We start from the raw sequence: 20973 nt of genomic DNA, 5'->3' as shown, positions 1-20973 counted from the left end.
ATACCAATTTTGTATAGTTTTTCTTGTTTGTTAAGACAAAGAAAAAATAAAAACTTTGGAAAAAAAAAATTTCCTCTCTATATTCTGATGCCCATTACTTTTTTTTATAGCTATGTTTACAGGCTCTTTTGTACAGGGACGATCTGTAGTTTCTATTCATACCATTTTTGGGTGGGTATGACGTTTTGATCACTTTTTATTTAATATTTTTGGGGGAGGCGATGTGATAAAAAATATGTTATACCATTCAATGTATGGGACACATTTTTTTTATATTTTAATAGTACAGGTGTTTATGGAGCGGCGATGCATATGATGTTTTTTTTTATTTTTTTATTGTTTGTTTAATTTAAAGGGGTTCTCTAGGCTTTTAATATTGATGACCTATCTCCAGAATAGGTCATCAATATCAGATTTTGGGGGCAAAAAAATCGATCAGCAGACATTAGCCCCGGGAGTTGGCTGTGTGAAACAGCAGGCACCCGGCAGCTATGGCGCTCACTCCGCTAAGGAGCAACCGTCATGTTTAAAGACCCAATATCCGCTGTACATATACGGCGGATGTCAGGAAGGGGTTAAAGAGGATCTGTCACCACTACAACAACGACAGGTCTGTTTTAGAAAATAATTTTATTCACCATGTAATAACAATATTGGAGCATATTTTCATATAACTGCATGTTGTTCTCTTCTTCAGGTATTGCTACTAGAAGTTTATAAATGAATCTGTCAACGGGTGTCTGCCACTGGCAGCATTGATTGAATAGCACCAGACTCTGCGGGGACACACCGTTCTACTTATAGTAGCAATAACAGAAGATGGAACAACATTGTATGGTATTTGTATTGCATAAAACGAACAATGATGTTTTTACACATATACATATTTATCATTGACTGTGGAATAACTTTATTGTTCACGTCGCTCATGTATAGTATATTGACAATCTTGTACGATTGTATCTGTACTGATGCCTTAACTTGTTACTTTTCAATAAAACGAGTAAAAAAGAAAAAAGAAAAGATGCACCAGAATCTTTATTACATGGGGAAAACATTTTTTACTAAAACAGACATGTCAAAAGTGGCGGCAGGTCTTCATTAAGGCCTCTTTGACACGAGTGAATTTTACACAGTACCCACACTGAATCCTGACCCATTCATTTCAATGGCTCTGTGCACATGAGTGTTTCTTTCAAGCATCATTTCTGCGTTGCGCAAGAATCGCAGCATGTTCTATATTCTGCGTTTTTCACGCAGGCCTGGCGCCATAGAAGTGAATGGGGCTTCAGTGAAAAACGCATTACATCCAGATGTAATCCAGATCCATCTGTAGCAGTATACGGTCCTCTTCCGTGTTAATTACTTTACGCAGTTTGTGTCATCTACAAAAATTTATATTTTACTGTGCAAGCCTTCTACAAGATCATTAATAAATATATTGGAGAATAGGGCCCAATACTGACCCCTGAGGTTCTCCGCTAGTGACAGTGACCCAATCTGAGTGTGTACCGTTAATAACCACCCTCTGTTTTCTATCACTGAGCCAGTTACTTACCAACATACAGGCGTTTTCTCCCAGTACAAGCATTCTCATTTTATATCCTTTTATGTGGTACAGTATCAAATGCTTTGGAGAAGTCCAGATATATGACATCCATTGATTCGTCACTTTTTTTAAGTCTAGAACCTACCTCCTCATAGAAACTGATTAAATTAGTTTGACATGACCGATCCCTAATGAAGCCATGCTGATATAGAAACATAGAATGTGTCGGCAGATAAGAACCATTTGGCCCATCTAGTCTGCCCAATATACTGAGTACTATGGAGAGCCCCTGGCCCTATCTTATATGAAGGATGGCCTTATGCCTATCCCATGCATGCTTAAACTCCTTCACTGTATTTGCAGCTACCACTTCTGCAGGAAGGCTATTCCATGCATCCACTACTCTCTCAGTAAAGTAATACTTCCTGATATTACTTTTAAACCTTTGCCCCTCTAATTTAAAACTGTGTCCTCTTGTAGCAGTTTTTCTTCTTTTAAATATTCTCTCCTCTTTTACCTTGTTGATTCCCTTTATGTATTTAAAAGTTTCTATCATATCCCCTCTGTCTCGTCTTTCTTCCAAGCTATACATGTTAAGGTCCTTTAATCTTTCCTGGTAAGTTTTATCCTGCAATCCATGTACCAGTTTAGTAGCTCTTCTCTGAACTCTCTCCAAAGTATCAATATCCTTCTGGAGATATGGTCTCCAGTACTGAGCACAATACTCCAAATGAGGTCTCACTAGTGCTCTGTAGAGCGGCATGAGCACCTCCCTCTTTCTACTGGTAATGCCTCTCCCTACCCACCCAAGCATTCTGCTAGCATTTCCTGATGCTCTATGACATTGTCTGCCTACCTTTAAGTCTTCTGAAATAATGACCCCTAAATCCCTTTCCTCAGATACTGAGGTTAGGACTGTATCACTGATTTTATATTCTGCTCTTGGGTTTTTACGCCCCAGGTGCATTATTTTGCACTTATCCACATTAAATTTTAGTTGCCAGATTTTTGACCATTCCTCTAGTTTTCCTAAATCCTTTTCCATTTGGTGTATCCCTCCAGGAACATCAACCCTGTTACAAATCTTTGTGTCATCAGCAAAAAGACACACCTTACCATCGAGGCCTTCTGCAATTTTGCTGATAAAGATATTAAACAATATGGGTCCCAGAACAGATCCCTGAGGTACCCCACTGGTAACAAGACCTTGGTCTGAATATACTCCATTGACTACAACCCTCTGTTGTCTGTCCCTCAGCCACTGCCTAATCCATTCAACAATATGGGAGTCCAAGCCCAAAGACTGCAATTTATTGATAAGCCTTCTGTGTGGGACAGTATCAAAAGCCTTACTAAAGTCTAGATAAGCGATGTCTACTGCACCTCCGCCATCTATGGTTTTAGTCACCCAATCAAAAAAATCAATAAGATTAGTTTGACATGATTCCCTGAAGTAAACCCATGCTGTTTTTCATCTTTCAATCCATGGGATTTTAGATGTTCCACAATCCTCTCCTTAAGTATGGTTTCCATTAATTTCCCCACTATTGATGTCAGGCTCACTCGCCTATAGTTGCCCGATTCCTCCCTACTACCTTTCTTGTGAATCGGCACAACATTTGCTAATTTCCAATCTTCTGGGACAACTCCTGTTGCCAGTGATTGGTTAAATAAATCTGTTAATGGTTTTGCTAGTTCACCGCTAAGCTCTTTTAATAGCTTTGGGTGTATCCCATCAGGCCCCTGTGACTTATTTGTATTAATTTTAGACAGCTGACTTAGAACCTCTTCCTCTGTAAAGACACATGCATCAAAGGATTCATTAGTCTTCCTTCCTAACTGAGGTCCTTTTCCTTCATTTTCCTTTGTAAAAACTGAACAGAAGTATTCATTGAGGCAGTCAGCTAGTTCTTTATCTTCTTCCATATACCTTCCGTCTTTTGTTTTTAATTTGGTAATTCCTTGTTTTAGTTTCCTTTTTTCATTTATGAGGTACTCCAAGATAGTATCTCTTAGAAAACCCTCAAACAGTTTACCCACAACAGATGTTAAACTTACCGGCCTATTGTTTCTGGCTCTTTTTTTTTACCTTTTTTAATACTGGCACCACATTTGCTATCCACCAATCCTGCAGATCACTCCCTGTCAATATAAAGTCCTTAAATATCAGAGAAAAGGGTCTGTCTATGACATTACTTAATTCTCTTAGGATACGGGGGTGTATGCCATCTGGTCCGGGCAATTTGTCTATTTTAAGACACCGTTGCACTTCTTCCTGGGTCAGACAGGCCACTTTTAATGGGGAATTTACTTTTACATTCTGCATTTCATCTGACAGTTTATTTGTCTCAGTGAAGACAGTGGAGAATTTTTTTTTTAATAGCTTTGCTTTCTCCTCTTCGCTCTCTGCAACTCCACCTTCATCACTCTGTAAAGGGCCAATACCTTCAGATTGATACTTTTTATCAGTTATATTATTGAAGAACATTTTAGGATTACTTTTACTCTCTTTGGCAATTAATCTCTTTGTCTCCAGTTTGGCTGCTTGTATTTGTCTTTTACATATTCTGTTTATTCCGTATGGTTTTTCAATGCTTCCTTGCTGCCCTCCTGTTTTAGTGATTTAAATGGATTATTTTTGTCATTTATTGCTTCCTTTACATTTCTATTTATCCACAATGTTTTTTTCTTGTTCCTCACTCTTTTATTCTGATAAGGTATGTACCACTTACAATTAGAGTTTAGGATGGTTTTTAAAAAATCCCATTTTGTGGCTGCATTTTTATTTTTGAAGACATTGTCCCAGTTACTGAGGACAATGGCCTCTGTTAGCTGGTCAAATGTAACTTTTTTGAAGTTAAAGGTATTTTGGTGCCTCCCTGAAGAAACACTCTTGTGAATGATAATTGGAAGGTTATTACTTTATGGTCACTATTTCCCAGGTGTCCCCCAACCTGCACATCTGTTGTTCTGTCAGGTCTATTGGTTAGTACTAAGTCCAGTATGGCCATCCCTCTAGTCGCATCCTGAAACAGTTGGGAAATGTAATGCTCTATTACAATGGTCTATGCCAAGAACCTGTTTCCTTTATGAGATCTACAGGTTTCAGTTTCCCAGTCTACATCTGGGTTGTTGAAGTCCCACATTATAATGACCTCATGATTTGCTGCCTCATCAATCTCGTTTAGTAGCAGATTTTCTTTGGACTCTGGTATATTCGGTGGCTTATAACAAACTCCTAACAGCATTGAATTATTTTTTACCACAGGTTCAGCGCACCCGCCCACCGTCACTGCCAGATCATATACCGCTGAGGAAGGCCGATATAGGCCGAAACATTCGGTACTTATATAATGTGACTCTGATATATGGGCATCCACTGGATCATGTATGCAACATGAAATAAGTTGTGAATAATAAACTTTACTGATTTATGGCAAATTGAACCAGCTGTGTGCAGAAATTTTTTCTACTTCAGTTATGTCATAGTCCTCCTCACACATCACTAACCCTAGTTCACCAGTTTTATTAGTCAGGCTTTTAGCATTAATATACATACAATTAAGAGTTGTTTGGATATGTTTTACCCTACAGATTTTCTTATAAACTGTTCAAGTCTCTCCTTCCACTCCTCCCCAGGTCTCTATCTGCATCTCCCCCTCCTATAATGCAATTACCCCCCTCCCCACGTCCCTAGTTTAAACGCTCCTCCATCCTTCTAGCCATCTTTTCCCCCAAAAGAGCTGCACCTTCCCCACTGGGCGGTGAGCAGTGTAATTGCAGCTCCTCCGTCCCATTCACTTGAATGGTACAGAGCAATTGGGGTTACAGTCCATCCTATTCAAGTGAATGGGACAAAGGAAGTGCAATTACACTGCTCACCATTGCAAAGAAAAGCAGGTAAACACTAAAGAGGACACAGTGCTCGGCAGCATTGCCAGGAGTTTTGGACCATGCACCCCTGCCCTTTTTTCGATCATGCACTCCCACCCATCTGCCCAGGGCTTTTAATCAGTGTAATATAGCTGGATTCTACATTGCCCAAAATGCTACAAGAGCCCAAGTCTTATAGTGTAGGTCCCACTCGTTGGAATCCACCTTGTCGCTGGTAGATGGGCCCGATCAACTATGTGCTCAAAGAGCTTCTACTTTTCATATAGTAAGTATAGCAGTAATGCAGTTTACATTTATTCACGTTTATAGTGTTTGCATGTGTCTTTGTACATAAAGCACTGTGCTGCTACTTGTAGTTCTTGATTGTTTTTGCTTTGCCGCTATGGTGGCGTGCACCTGAACCCCTTTTTTATCCTGTTTGGAGGTGCTGGTCTAACTGTTTTTTGTATGGTACATTTGGGGGAATGGCTACTCCTTTTTGGACCAAGTACTCCTGCCCATCTGCCCAGGACTTTTAATCAGAGTGTGATATAGCTGGATTCTACATTGCTCTGAAATTTTGTAGGCCAAAAGCCCAGGAGAGGCAAGTGTGACAGTGTAGATCCCATCTGTTAGAAATCACCTTCTTTAACTCTCTTGCTTTGCTGAACACTTATTTCAATGTGTAGGGCTTACCCATATGTTTGATGGGTTCATTAGTGTTTAATGTAATGTCATTATTTCTCTTGCCTTGTACCCTATGAAATGTATGCCTGACGCCACTGCACTTTACTAGACCCAGTTACAGCTCTAGATATGCTGTGTACGTGTTGTGTGTATTGTTCACTGCTCAATAAAATGAGTATAAAATAATAAGATGCTGATGTAATTTGTTAGGGTTGACACCTTCCTCTCGGTATTTATCTTCTTAGTCCACAGAATATGAATATTAGACAGGCCCTCTAAACAATAATTACTTACCTTGAACTGCTCCAGAATCTGGAAAGCATTAGTAAGCATACTCTCCGCTTTAAAGAGATTACTGCTGTTAATATACTCCACAGGCAAAATTCCCTGCAAGCAATAACACAGGAGAAGGATGTGAGCGTAGTTCACTTCATTAATCACACTACTTAAGACAGTAAAACAACCAGCAAGATTTTCTAGTAGAATGAAATAAGAGAGAAAAAAAAAAAAAAAAAAAGATAACCTCAAATGTTGCATCAACCTTTAATATGAAACCTCTCTCTTATTACTGTCATTGCAAATGATAACAAGCCTTGGTATTGGACAAGGGAATATAGCCAGGCCAGATATCCATCTGTAGACAGCTGTTTCGGGGTGCTTACCCCCAGGAGCGAACTGGGAACTTAAAGTGACCCTGGAAAAAATACTAAAAGTGGCCTCGTTTTGTAGTTGGGGCCAAATTGATGGAAGGCAGGGCCAGCAATACCATATTGTGGCACATTATACCACCCCAACAGACCAAATACCACAGTCCATCAGAAAATCTTGCTGCCATTAGCACAAAATACATCCCCAAAAACTTCCACTGGCCGGCCATGAGGAGGGCCCAGGCAATTCCCCTGTAAGGTCTATGGCCAATCCGCCCCTGCTTGCCCCTCATCAGTACGGAGAAGGATTCCGGTTGGCTCAGTGTGATGTCTACAGAGCTGTGTAAGGGATTATTTTTTTGTGGGGCAAGCTGTAGTTTTTATTGGTACCATTTTGGAGTTCATACAGATTTTCATCACTTTTTTTTTTTTTTGTGGAGGGACAGTGTGACCAAAAAAAAAACAGCAAAATGGCTTTTGTCCGTTATGGCATTCACTGCGCACAATATTTTTATATTTTATTAAGTCTGTCATTTTTGGTTGTGGCAATACCAATGATGTTTAACCCCTTCCTGACACATGACGTAATAGTACATTATGACGGAAGACGACTTGCCGCATTTTGACGTACTATTACGTCATGGTGATCGGGCGGGCGCCGCACAGGTGCCTACCCGATCACTTCGGGGGCCCAGCAGTCACTGTAAAAGCTGAAGCTGGCGGATTAACCACTTCTATACAGCTGTCAGCGCTGACCACGTCATACAAAGGGTTTGCTGGGTCTCCTAGGCAACCTGTAAGGATCCATTCAGACATCCGTAGTTCATTGCGGATCCGCAATACACCCAGCCAGCACCCCCATACAACTGACTATTCTTGTCCGCAATTGCGGACAAGAATAGGACATGTTCTATTTTTTTCCGGAGCTGCGGACCAGAAGATCAGGGGCGCACCCTGGAAATGCGGATGTGGAGAGCACATAGTGTGCTCTCTGCATCTATTCCATCCCTATAGAGAATGAATGGGTCAGTACCCATTCTGCAATTTGCGGAACGGATGTGGACCCATTATAGAGACGTGTGAATGGAGCCTTATGGTATTTATCAGTGTAATACACTAATAGACAATGCATTACAATACAGATGTATTGTAATGCATTGCAGAGGTGATTAGACCCCCAAAAGTTGAAGTCCCAGACTGTGACAGAAATAAAGTTTAAAAAAAATAAATTAAATAAAGATTCAAGTAAAAAAATAAATTAAAAAAACCACCCCTTTCCCCTGATTTTATACAAAAAAATAGAAAAATAAAAGAAAAAACCCACATATTAGGTATCGCAGCGTCTGTAACGACCGCTCTATAAATATATCACATGATCCACCACGTCCGATAATCACTGTAAAAAAATAAATACAAACTGTGTCAAAAAAAGCCAGTTTTGTCACCTTAGATCACAAAAATTACACCAATGGATCAAAAAGGCGTATGCCCCCCAAAATGGTACTAATAAAATGGTCACCTCATCCTGCAAAACGAGCCCTACATAAGAGAATCGCCCAAAAAAAAAAAAAAAAACTATAGCTCTCAGAATATGGACACACTAAAACATTATTTTTTTGTTTCAAAAATGCTATTATTGTGTTAAAGTAAAATAAATAAAAAAGTAGACATATTAAATATCACCATGTCCGTAACAACCAGCTCTATAAAAATATCACATGAACTAACCCCTCAGGTGAACACCACAAACAAAATAAAATAAAAACAGTACCAAAAAAAGCAATTTTTTTCACCTTACATCACAAAAAGTGCAACAAGCAATCAAAAAGGCGTATGCCCCCCAAAATGGTACCAATCAAACCGTCACCTCATCCCGCAAAAATTAGACCCTACCTAAGACAATCGGCCAAAAATTTAAAAAGCTATGGCTCTCAGCCTAAGGAGACACTAAAACATAATTTTTATTGTGTAAAAAAGTATAGATATTAGATATTGTCATGTCTGTAACGACCTGCTCTAAAAAAAATGTCATATTACCTAACCCCTCAGGTGAACGCTGTAAAAATAAATAAATAAAAACTGTGCCAAAACAACCAATTTCTTGGTCACCTTGCCTCAAAGTGTAATAGCGAATGATCAAAAAAATCATATGTACCCAAAAATGGTACCAATAAAAAGGTCACCTCTTCCTGCAAAAAACTAGCCCCTGCACAAGACGATCGGCAGAAAAATAAAAAAAATATGGCGTTCAGAAAATGGAGACCCAAAAACTATTTATTTTCAAAAATGCTTTATTTTGTAAAACTGAACCAAACAAAGTAGAAATATTTGATATTATCACGTCCGTAGCAACCTACTTTATAAAAAATAGCACATGATCGAACTTGTCAGATGAACGTTGTAAAAAACAAAAATTAAAAACAGTGCCAAAACAGCCATTTTTTGGTTACCTTGCCTAACAAAAAACGTAATATAGAGCATTTAAAAGTCATATGCACCCCAAAATAGTACCAATAAAACTGTCACCTTATCCCAAAAGGGGTCACTTTTTGGGAGTTTCTACTGTAGGGGTGCATCAGGGGTGCTTCAAATGGGACAGCAAAATCTGCTTTCAAAAACCATACGACGCTCTTTTTCTTCTGCGCCCTGCCGTGTGCCCTTACGTCAGTTTACGACCACATATGGGGTGTTTTTGCTAACTAACAGAATTGGGGTAATAGATATTGAGTTTTGTTTGGCTGTTAACCCTCGATGTGTTAAAGAAAAAAAATGGATTAAAATGGCAAATGCCAAAAAAGGTAAATTTAGAAATTTCATCTCCATTTTCCTTTAATTCTTGTGGAACACCTAAAGGGTTAACAAAGTTTGTAAAACAGTTTTGAGTGACTTGACGGTGTTTATTCTAAAATGGGGTCATTTATGGGTGGTTTCTACTATGTATGCCCCACAAAGTGAATTCAGACCTGAACTGGTCCTTAAAAGGGGTTGTCTCACTTCAGCAAGTGGCATTTATCAAGTAGAGAAAGTTAATACAACGCACTTAGTAATAATTGTGATTGTCCATATTTCTTCCTTTGCTGTAGGGATTCATTTTTCCATCACATTATACATGCTCGCTTCCATGGTTACAGACCACCCTGCAATCTATGAGCGGTGGTCGTGCTTGCACAATATAGGAAAATGCACCAGCCTATGTGTTCTCCCATGGTCCCCGCCACCAGAGATGCTGACGCTTTTGCCTATGGTGTGTCAGCACGACCACCACTGATGGATTCCAGGGAGGTCTGTAACCATGGAAATGAGCAGTGTATACAGTTGCAAGAAAAAGTATGTGAACCCTTTGGAATGACATGGATTTCTGCACAAATTGGTCATCAAACGTGATCTGATCTTAATATAAGTCACAACAATAGACAATCACAGTCTGCTTAAACTAATAACACACAAAGAATTAAATGTTACCATGTTTTTATTGAACACACCATGTAAACATTCACAGTGCAGGTGGAAAAAGTATGTGAACCCCTAGATTAATGACATCTCCAAGAGCTAATTGGAGTGAAGTGTCAGCCAACTAGAGTCCAATCAATGAGATGAGATTGGAGGTGTTGGTTACAGCTGCCCTATAAAAAACACACACCAGCTCTGGCTTTGCTTTTCACAAGAAGCATTGCCTGATGTGAATGATGCCTCGCACAAAAGAGCTCTCAGAAGACCTATGATTAAGAATTGTTGACTTGCATAAAGCTGGAAAGGGTTATAAAAGTATCTCCAAAAGCCTTGCTGTTCATCAGTCCACGGTAAGACAAATTGTCTATAAATGGAGAAAGTTCAGCACTGCTGCTACTCTCCCTAGGAGTGGCCGTCCTGTAAAGATGACTGCAAGAGCACAGCGCAGACTGCTCAATGAGGTGAGGCAGAATCCTAGAGTGTCAGCTAAAGACTTACAAAAGTCTCTGGCATATGCTAACATCCCTGTTAGCGAATCTACGATACGTAAAACACTAAACAAGAATGGATTTCATGGGAGGATACCACAGGGGAAGCCACTGCTGTCCAAAAAAAACATTGCTCCACGTTTACAGTTTGCACAAGAGCACCTTGATGTTCCACAGCAGTACTGGCAAAATATTCTGTGGACAGATGAAACCAAAGTTGAGTTGTTTGGAAGAAACACACAACACTATGTGTGGAGAAAAAGAGGCACAGCACACCAACATCAAAACCTCATCCCAACTGTGAAGTATGGTGGTGGGGGCATCATGGTTTGGGGCTGCTTTGCTGCATCAGGGCCTGGACGGATTGCTATCATCGAAGGAAAAATAAATTCCCAAGGTTATCAAGACATTTTGCAGTAGAACTTAAGGCCATCTGTCCACCAGCTGAAGCTCAACAGAAGATGGGTGTTGCAACAGGACAAGGACCCAAAGCATAGAAGTAAATCAACAACAGAATGGCTTAAACAGAAGAAAATACGCCTTCTGGAGTGGCCCAGTCAGAGTCCTGACCTCAACCCGATTGAGATGCTGTAGCATGACCTCAAGAAAGCGATTCACACCAGACATCCCAAGAATATTGCTGAACTGAAACAGTTCTGTAAAGAGGAATGGTCAAGAATTACCCCTGACCGTTGTGCACGTCTGATCTGCAACTACAGGAAACGTTTGGTTGAAGTTATTGCTGCCAAAAGAAGGTTCAACCAGTTATTAAATCCAAGGGTTCACATACTTTTTCCACCTGCACTGTGAATGTTTACATGGTGTGTTCAATAAAAACATGGTAACATTTAATTCTTTGTGTGTTATTAGTTTAGACTGTGATAGTCTATTGTTGTGACTTCTATGAAGACCATATCACATTTTATGACCAATTTGTGCAGAAATCCATAGCATTCCAAAGGGTTCACATCATTTTTCCATCACATACAGTTGCAAGAAAAAGTAATCCAGCCAGCAAAGGAAGCAATATGGATAATAACAGCACATTAGTAAGTGCCTTGTATTAACTTTCTCTACATGATAAATCCCACTTACTGAAGTGAGACAACCCCTTTAAAAAGTGGGTTTTGGAAATTCTCTTAAAAATTTTAAGAATTGCTTCTAAAATTCTAAGCCTTCTAACGACCTAATAAAATAAAATGACACAAAATAATGCCAATATAAAGTAGACATATGGGGAATGTTAAGTAATAAATATTTTATTATCTAACACTTTGTTTTAAAAGCAGAGAAATTAAAATTTAGAAAATTGCGAATTCTTCACACTTTTTGGTAAATTTCTGATTTTTTCATAAATAAAGATGAAATACTTTGACTCAAATTTATGACTGTCATGAAGTACAATTTGTCACGAGAAAACGATCTCAGAATGGCTTGGATAAGTAAAAGTGTTCCAAAGTTATTACCACATAAAGTGACACATGTCAGATTTGCAAAGAATGGCCTGGGCAGGAGAGTGAAAACTGGCCCGGGGTACAAGGGGTTAGTTTTCAATTGTTTATTTTTATGTGTAACATTTGGAAAGGTAATTTGAATTTTTAAAGGGAGTCTGTCACCAAAATTTTACAATATAAACTGCTTACGTGGCGCTCTAGCACAACTACACAAGATTCCAATGGTACCTTTGTTGTATTCTTCTGACTTTCACCAGCTGAATAAACATAGTTTTATCTATATGCAAATGAGGGCTCGCAAGTGCCCAGGGGCAGCGTTCTGGTTTTAGGTGCCCAGGCTGCTCTGCATTCTTTTCATATTACGCCTCCCCAGCCTCTTGCTGGTCTCGCCCTATAAGGATGTTTCATCATCCCAAGTACCGGCCGAGATCCGGCGCGTGCGCAGTTCCCCGCCGGCCCGGGCATGCGCACTGCAATGTGGATATACTTACCTTTCTCTTGCTCGGCTTGCCTCCAGTCTCCCTGCTTGCTTCCGGTCCGCCGGCGCATGTGCACAACATGAAGCGATGCCGCTCCCTACAATGGGAATCGTAGTGCGTATGCCCGGGCCGGCGCTGAACTGCGCACACACCGGATCTCGGCCGGTACTTGGGATGATGAAAAAGCCTTATAGGGCGGGACCAGCAAGAGGCTGGGGAGGGGTAATATGAAAAGAAGGCAGAGCAGCCTGGGCACCTACAACAAGAACCCTGCCCCTGGGCACTTGCGAGCCCTCATTTGCATATAGATAAAACTATGTTTTTTCAGCTGGTGAAAGTCAGAAGAATACAACAAAGGAACCATTGGAATCTTGTGTAGTTGTGCTAGAGCGCCACGTAAGCAGTTTATATTGTCAAATTTTGGTGACAGACTCCCTTTAATATTTCTGGTGTTTTTTTTATTTGTTTTTATATATTTTTCACTATACTTTTTGGTCCCCTTAGAGTGGTTGCTTGTATTATAGTCTGCAATAGAATATTGCTGAAATCTATGGGATTCTGACAGACTGCCTGTTAGGCCATGCCTTCAAACTAGCTTTGCCAACAGCTCGCTATGACAGGCCTGGGAGCCTTCACAGAGCCCTAGTCTGTCATATCAACCACCATAAGCCCTGCAATTTCACCATGGAGCTCCAGATAGATAGATTCTAGTCACTATTGAAAATGGCATCTTAGGGGTTAATTGACCAGGATCAAAGACATCAGCAATCCCAGTAACTGTTGGCAGGTGTCTGCTGAATTATATAGCTGGCAACCACTGCATTTGGCGCGAGCTCACCTAGTTAATCCTCTGGTATTTGACCCCTTGGTTTGCTGCTAACCACACTTTAATTTCATCCTCCTATTTGACATTTCTGTTATCGGCCTCCAGCTTTCAGTATGACTACTTCTTCATTTTTGCACCGACTGCCATTTATTTGACTAATCGAAGAGACTGTCACAAATGGATTCCCCAACAGCCAAGTCCAAACTGCCTTGTGCGGTTCTAGGGTGAAGACCAGGGAATCCCTTTGACTGTGCACCCCAGCCTACCCTGCATCAAACCAAATGAAGTCCTTAACATGATCTCATCTCAAGTGAGCATCCATAACACTGAAGTTTCCTCTGTGTCAATTCATACTACCTTCTTGATTGAACAATAGAATCACAACCAGCACGAAAGAACCATTTTCTAAAAGATCCCAATGAAATCTGGGTTGCAGTCCACTACCTGTTTGCAGACACGACCAATCCCTGCTAACAGAGAGTCAGAAGATGGCTGAGAGGAAGTGGGGGGGGGGGGGGGGGGGGGGGGGGGGTCAGAGCTAGCTGAGATTGGGAGCCTAATAAAACAACTGCATCTACACAACCTCTGAACATCACAGGAGCCTCCTGTGTGTCTGTAAGTGCGATTTGTCCCTCATTATCTGTTCTGTGAGCTCCCGAGCTGAAAATAAACGTAGTAGGAAGTAAGGGAAGGATGTCGCAGCAGTACAATGCCGGCAGAAAGGAGACGCCTCCTGCTTCTGAGTGAAATGCAGCTAGCTGTGCAGCAGAAACAAGAAATAATATGCCTGAAAAAACATTAGGGTAGACCAAACATAACTATTCCTTCACAGTTATGATTGTACAAAGAAGCACATCCATTATGCAAACTTTTTTGAAAACTCAGGTATACTTTAAGGCTACTCTCACATCTCCGTTTTAATTCAGGTTTTGGATCTCAAAACCTGAATTAAAAGGATCCATTCCATCTAACACATCCGTTTTGGCTGGAAAAAATAAAAAAAAGGATCATGCACCATTGACATACATTGATTTTCATGCCTCATCAGGTTTGTTCAGTTCTGCAAGCCAGACACAAAAACGCTGCTTCTAGCGGTTTTGTGTCCAGCCCTAAAACACAACTGAACTGAACTGATGCATACTGATGCATCCTGATCAGTTTTGTCCCTATTGACAATGAATGACTGAATGAATGGGGACAAACTTGATCCGTTTAATTCCAGTTTCTACCAGATCTCAAAACCTGAATAAAAAAGCATGTCGTAGTTTTATTTTGGCGCCTCTCGCCATGTTTGCTGTGCCCTCCCCCATTATAGTGAACGGGGCCGCAGCAGACTTCCGGCACAGTCCACTAGTGGTAGCACGGATCTGGCAGGCTGTTCCTCCGCCGGAACACCCTGCCGGAGAAGGTTGCACTAGTGTGAAAGTAGCCTAAGAAACAAAGCAGCATTCCCTTGTTGCACACCAAATGCTTTCTTAGTAACATATGCCATTACAGCTAAATCCGACACGTCCAATGTAAGCGGAGAAAAATAATAAAGTGTATTTTACAGAATCCATCCGAAGTAAACCAGCAGAGAGATTATTAATAAATAATAAAGTAACAGCATGTTCCACATTGTTATACCAGTTACGTACTGTACAAAGCACCAGTCACATCGGCAAGTATATCCCATGAGACATGCACATTAGTGAGAGACTGCATCATAGACTTTATAATCAGCCTTCTATATTTTATATAAGGGACTAAATAAAAAGGGAATTCTATTAAAAACTGTTCTGTTATTTAGTCATACCTCGTAGTATCAGTTTTTAGGTGTACATATTGGTTTTATCACCTGTATGTTAAAAGGGGTCATCCATGTTCTGTTTTTATTTCTGCCTGAGGCAAACTTCCTGGGGCCTGATAAAATAATAAAAGCACTTGTATTCACCTTCCCAGGACCCTCTGATCGAGTGCCGCCGCTCCATCCTCTCCCCAGGGTACAACCAGTAATCTATTATTGTGGATATGGCGGTGATGTTCTGAACTACTGCAAGCAATCATTGGTCACATGCCGTATATCACTGAGGCCATGCAAATCAGAGAAACATAGCCCATGTGCCGGCCGCATCTCCCGGACTGACTGCAGCTCTCATGAACCAAACTGACTGCGTCATAGTCAGTTTCTATCGGATCACGGGTCTATTGTACTGTGCTTACATCATAAATCACTACGATGCAGTCAGTTCAGGTTAGGGAAGTTCCAGTCGGTCAGGTATACGTGGCCGTACTTATATGGGGAAAGTCATCACTTTAAAGATGGCGCCAGCGATAAGGCTGATCACAGACAATTAACTCCTCAGATGCCATGGTGAAATGTGATCGTCTGAGATCAGGGAAGCTGTAATATGCCCGTGATAGCACAGAGCCTCAAGCAGGCTCTGATACTTATCACTGGTATATTCCAATACAGGCCAGCAGCACTTATTGGAATACAGTAAATTGTGTTTTCTGTGATGAATATCCATCACAAAACACAATCAACAATCTGATGATTACTAGTTATAGTCACCTAGGGTGACAAAAAAAAAGTTAAAAAAGTAAAAAAAAAAAATGTATAAAAAAGTTCAAATCACCCTTCATAGTCAGTTTCTATCGGATCACGGGTCTATTGTACTGTGCTTACATCATAAATCACTACGATGCAGTCAGTTCAGGTTAGGGAAGTTCCAGTCGGTCAGGTATACGTGGCCGTACTTATATGGGGAAAGTCATCACTTTAAAGATGGCGCCAGCGATAAGGCTGATCACAGACAATTAACTCCTCAGATGCCATGGTGAAATGTGATCGTCTGAGATCAGGGAAGCTGTAATATGCCCGTGATAGCACAGAGCCTCAAGCAGGCTCTGATACTTATCACTGGTATATTCCAATACAGGCCAGCAGCACTTATTGGAATACAGTAAATTGTGTTTTCTGTGATGAATATCCATCACAAAACACAATCAACAATCTGATGATTACTAGTTATAGTCACCTAGGGTGACAAAAAAAAAGTTAAAAAAGTAAAAAAAAAAAATGTATAAAAAAGTTCAAATCACCCTTCTTTCCTCAAAGTCAAAATAAAAATAAACAACTTTTAAAAAATCATAGGCATTGTCGCGTCCAAAAATGCCTGTACTATTAAAAGGTCACTTTACCTCCCTAAAAAAAAATTAAAATCACTGAAAATAACAGATTTCCCTGCAAAAAAGGAGCCCTCACACAGCTCCATAAACATAACTCCCAAAAAGTTATAGGGGTTAGAATATGGCAATAAAACCAAAAATATATATATATTTAAAAAAAAAAATCAGCATTAAAACACAAGAAAAACTATACAAGTGTGGTATCGTTGTAATCATACTGACCTGTAGAATAAAGGTAACGGGCCAATTTTACCACATAGGGAATGCCATAAAAACTTGCCATTTGGAATTTGTTTCCAGCTCCCCACTACTTCATATGCAAATATTAAATGGTGCCATTAGAAAGTACAACTTGTCCCACAAAAAAAACAAGCCCTTATACAGCTATGTTGTGAATGGAAAAATAAAAAAAAAGTTATGGCTCTGGGAAGGTGAGGAGTGAAAATGAAAATGCAAAAAAGAAAAAAATCGCAGGGTCCTCTAAGGGTTAAAGAAAAGCTGTCACCACGAAATGGAGAGTAATCTGCAGGCAGCATGTTATATAGCATTAGGGGCTGAGAGGATCGATATACGGTTTTATGGGAAAAGATCCAGAAAAACTGAATTGATTCATTAAATCACTACCCTTATCTGAGCTCAGTAGGTACGTGAGCAGTCTGATCAGCGATTAGCAGCTATCTACGTATACAAAGAATGCTGTCAGTCACTGATCAAACATCCCACTTGACTGCTGAGCTCAGAAAGACCAGATATTTTAATGAATTACAAATTTTGCTGAATTTTCCCCCTGAAAATTATGTATCAGTCTCTCAGGTCCTCCTGCTCTGCACCATGCTGCCTGCAGATTGCACTGCATTTTATGGTAACCGGTTCCTTTAAAGGGGTTTTCAGAGATTCTGGTACAGAGCAGGTAACTGCAGTGTTGCTCTCATTGAAGTGAACGGGAGCAGCGCCGCAGTTACCAGTAGTACTAGTAGTAGTACCAGTGTAGTTTCGCCAACACAGCTACTGCAGAACAGTTGACTGGTGGGGGTGCGGGGTATCAAGCCCCGACTGATCAGATATTGATCCTGAGAATAGACCACCAACATTAAAATAGGTAAAAGCACCTTTAGGCCCCTTTCACACGAGCGAGTTTTCCGTGAGGATGCGTTGCGGGAGGTGAACGCACAGCATCCGCACGGAATCCTGACCCATTAATTTCTATGGGGCTGTTCACATGAGCGGTGATTTTCATGCATCACTTGTGCGTTGCGTGAAAATCGCAGCATGCTCCTCTGTGCGTTTTTCACGTAACGCAAGCCCCATAGAAATGAATGGGGTTGCGTGAAAATCGCAAGTATCCGCAAGCAAGTGCGGATGCGGTGCGATTTTCACGCATGGTTGCTAGGAGACGATCGGGATGGAGACCCGATCATTATTATTTTCCCTTATAACATGGTTATAAGGGAAAATAATAGCATTCTGAATACAGAATGCACAGTAAAACATCGCTGGAGGGGTTAAAATAAATAAATAAATCATTTAACTCACCTTAGTCCACTTGCTCGCATAGCCCGAAATCTGCTTCTCTCCCCTTTACTGAATAGGACCTGTGGTGAGCATTAATTATAGCTCAAGGACCTGTGATGACGTCACTCCGGTCATCACATGGTACGTCACATGATCTTTTACCATGGTGAATCACCATAGTAAAAGATCATGTGACGTACCATGTGATGACCCGAGTGACATCATCACAGGTCCTTGAGCTATAATTAATGCTCACCACAAGTCCTATTCAGTAAAGGGGAGAGAAGCAGATGCCGGGCTATGCGAGCAAGTGGACTAGGGTGAGTTAAATGATTATATATATTTTTTTTAACCCCTCCAGCGATGTTTTACTGTGCATTCTGTATTCAGAATGCTATTATTTTCCATTATAACCATGTTATAAGGGAAAATAATACAATCTGCAGAACACCGATCCCAAGCCCGAACTTCTGTGAGGAAGTTCGGGTTTGGGTACCAAACATGTGCGATTTTTCTCACGCGAGTGCAAAACGCATTACAATGTTTTGCACTCGCGCGGAAAAAAAAATCGCACGTGTTCCCGCAACGCACCCGCACATTTTCCCGCAACACCCGTGTGAGAGGCCTTAAGGTATATTTATATTCAATAAACTTTCCTTTGTTTCAGTACGTCGATGCCGTAGCAGGAAGTAGAGAACAGTGGGATACCAGACATCCATGGAATGATGAGGTAAGTCTGCCTTTTTTTTACTTATTTTGACCATGCTGACCTGTTTTAAATATATATTTTCCCAGGAAAACACATTTAGTTACAAACTGATCAATGAAAAAAAGATTTGATAAAAGTGAATAGGCATTACCACAGAATTCAAGGGGTACGGGAGTCCGATCAGAGCTGACATCAGTGGGGCTACATCCGCCTGAAAAACAAAACAATACTAAATTATATAGTATTTAGCATAAATTGAGTAGACTTACTACTGAAAATGTGCCAATTTTTTAGCCTAACTTTACCAAAAAACTGGGGTACATGTTTTGTACTACATTCATTTTCTAACCTTTTTACTCCTTGCCTAACTTAGAGACATTGCTTAGCAGAAAGGGGATGTGACTATGAGGGAAAGGTTGAGGTTTAAATGCATCACATTTGTGACGCATTTATGAAGTAAAACTAAGCCAACAAATACAGTAAGTGGTGTAAAGTTAGACTCGACAGTGTATTTATGAACCAGATTTACCATCCAGACACTGATAAATCTGTTGCAGTTTAAGACCGTCTGTCTATGTTTACACTGTCCTATTTAAATGGGTTGGCTGGGTTCAGAGCTGAACCCAGACATAAGCTCCCCTTCACTCATTTACCATGTATTAGTGGAGCATCAGAGCATTTCTATGGATGTAGCAGAGTTAACACACACACACTTGGGGAGTTATCATAACTAGTTAACGGAAGCGGACGCTTCCACCTAGCAATGGTCCCGGTAATGTCACCGGCACTAACAGGCAGTCTTTAGCGCTACCCTAGCCTATAAAACCACCAAGCATACCCATGTGAAGCCCGGTACGTCACTGGTAGAAAAGAAAAAGCCCACGTCTTGAGCGATGCAGTGCAGGACAACGGACTGCATCGGAGCAAGAAAAGTGTGCAAGAACTGCCACTGCTGCCGGATTGCAGGGTGGTCGTAACCACTGATACAAGTAGTGTATAATGTGATGGAAAAATAAATCAAGCCAGCAAAGTAGAGAATATGGACAATCACAATACATTAGTAAGTGCCTTGTATTAACTTTCTCTACATGATAAATGCCATTTGCTGAAGTGAGACAACCCCTTTAACAGTTCAGCACCAGAAGGAGCAGGGCAAGGGGAGGGAGGTCTGCTTAAGCTGCTCATATTTCGGTATTGGTAGCAGCTAGACATACAGATATAGTAGGGTTAACACACATGCTTAACTAGATGCGTTAGTCCAACACCTTCAATTGCATTTCAATGGCTTTTGTTACAGAATATCATGATATGTTAAGAAATTTCAGTTAAGAGTTTGAGTGTTACTACATCTGTATTGTTTTTTTGAAAGCTGTCATTCCCAGCTTTCAAACAAAACCAGAATCCCAGCATTGTCTCCATTATATCAGAAGATATAGCGGTTAGAAAAAGTAACCTGTTTTTACTGTCACTTTCAGCTGCATGAACTGCCAGCCCGATTTCTAGCAGCTATATCTCTATTCTCATCTTGTTTGAAAGCTTGGAATGCCAGTTTTCAAATAAGACCAGGCCAATATCTTTTGGCATTATTATATTTATACTGAACCATGGAAAAAAATTATTTAATTTATACCATACAGTGAACACCATAAATAAAATTTGCCCAAATAACATTGAAATTTTTTTATCTTTCCCCCTAAAAATAAAATATTAAAAGTTAGTTAGTACACAATATGTACCCCCAAATGGTTCATAAAAAAACTACAACTCATCCAGATGACGGCACCTCCATTTTATTTTTCTGGCACACTGTACAGAACCCTAAAGAAACTCCCATACTCTAAATATAATCTTTTTTTTATTTTTATTTAACATCTTTATTATTATACAAACAGTACACAAAAATGTAATTTGGGCCCCTAGAATGCCAGGGCAGTATAACTACCCCACAGGTGACCCCATTTTGGAAAGAAGACACCCCAAGGTATTCGCTGAGGGGCATAGTGAGTTCATGGAAGTTTTTATTTTTTGTCACAAGTTAGTGGAATATGAGACTTTGTAAGAAAAAAAAAGAAAAAATCATCATTTTCCGCTAACTTGTGACAAAAAAAAAAAAAATTCTAGGAACTCG

At 40.3% G+C, this 20973-nt stretch overlaps 1 protein-coding gene across 2 annotated transcripts in view; it reads right to left on the bottom strand.

Annotated features, from left to right (window-relative positions):
• PIGN (phosphatidylinositol glycan anchor biosynthesis class N) overlaps positions 1-20973 on the bottom strand; it is a 356746-nt gene that overhangs the window by 264996 nt on the left and 70777 nt on the right. For both annotated transcript variants that reach the window (XM_040432195.1, XM_040432196.1), the window contains exons 10-11: positions 18997-19056; positions 6404-6496 (exon numbers count right to left, since the gene is read on the bottom strand). In XM_040432195.1, the coding sequence (XP_040288129.1) occupies positions 6404-6496; positions 18997-19056 (153 nt within the window). The remainder of the gene's footprint in view (positions 1-6403; positions 6497-18996; positions 19057-20973) is intronic.

This window comes from Bufo bufo, chromosome 5 (genome assembly GCF_905171765.1).
Source record: "Bufo bufo chromosome 5, aBufBuf1.1, whole genome shotgun sequence".
Classification (NCBI taxonomy): Eukaryota; Metazoa; Chordata; class Amphibia; order Anura; family Bufonidae; genus Bufo; species Bufo bufo.
This window is presented reverse-complemented; position numbering and strand designations above follow the sequence as displayed.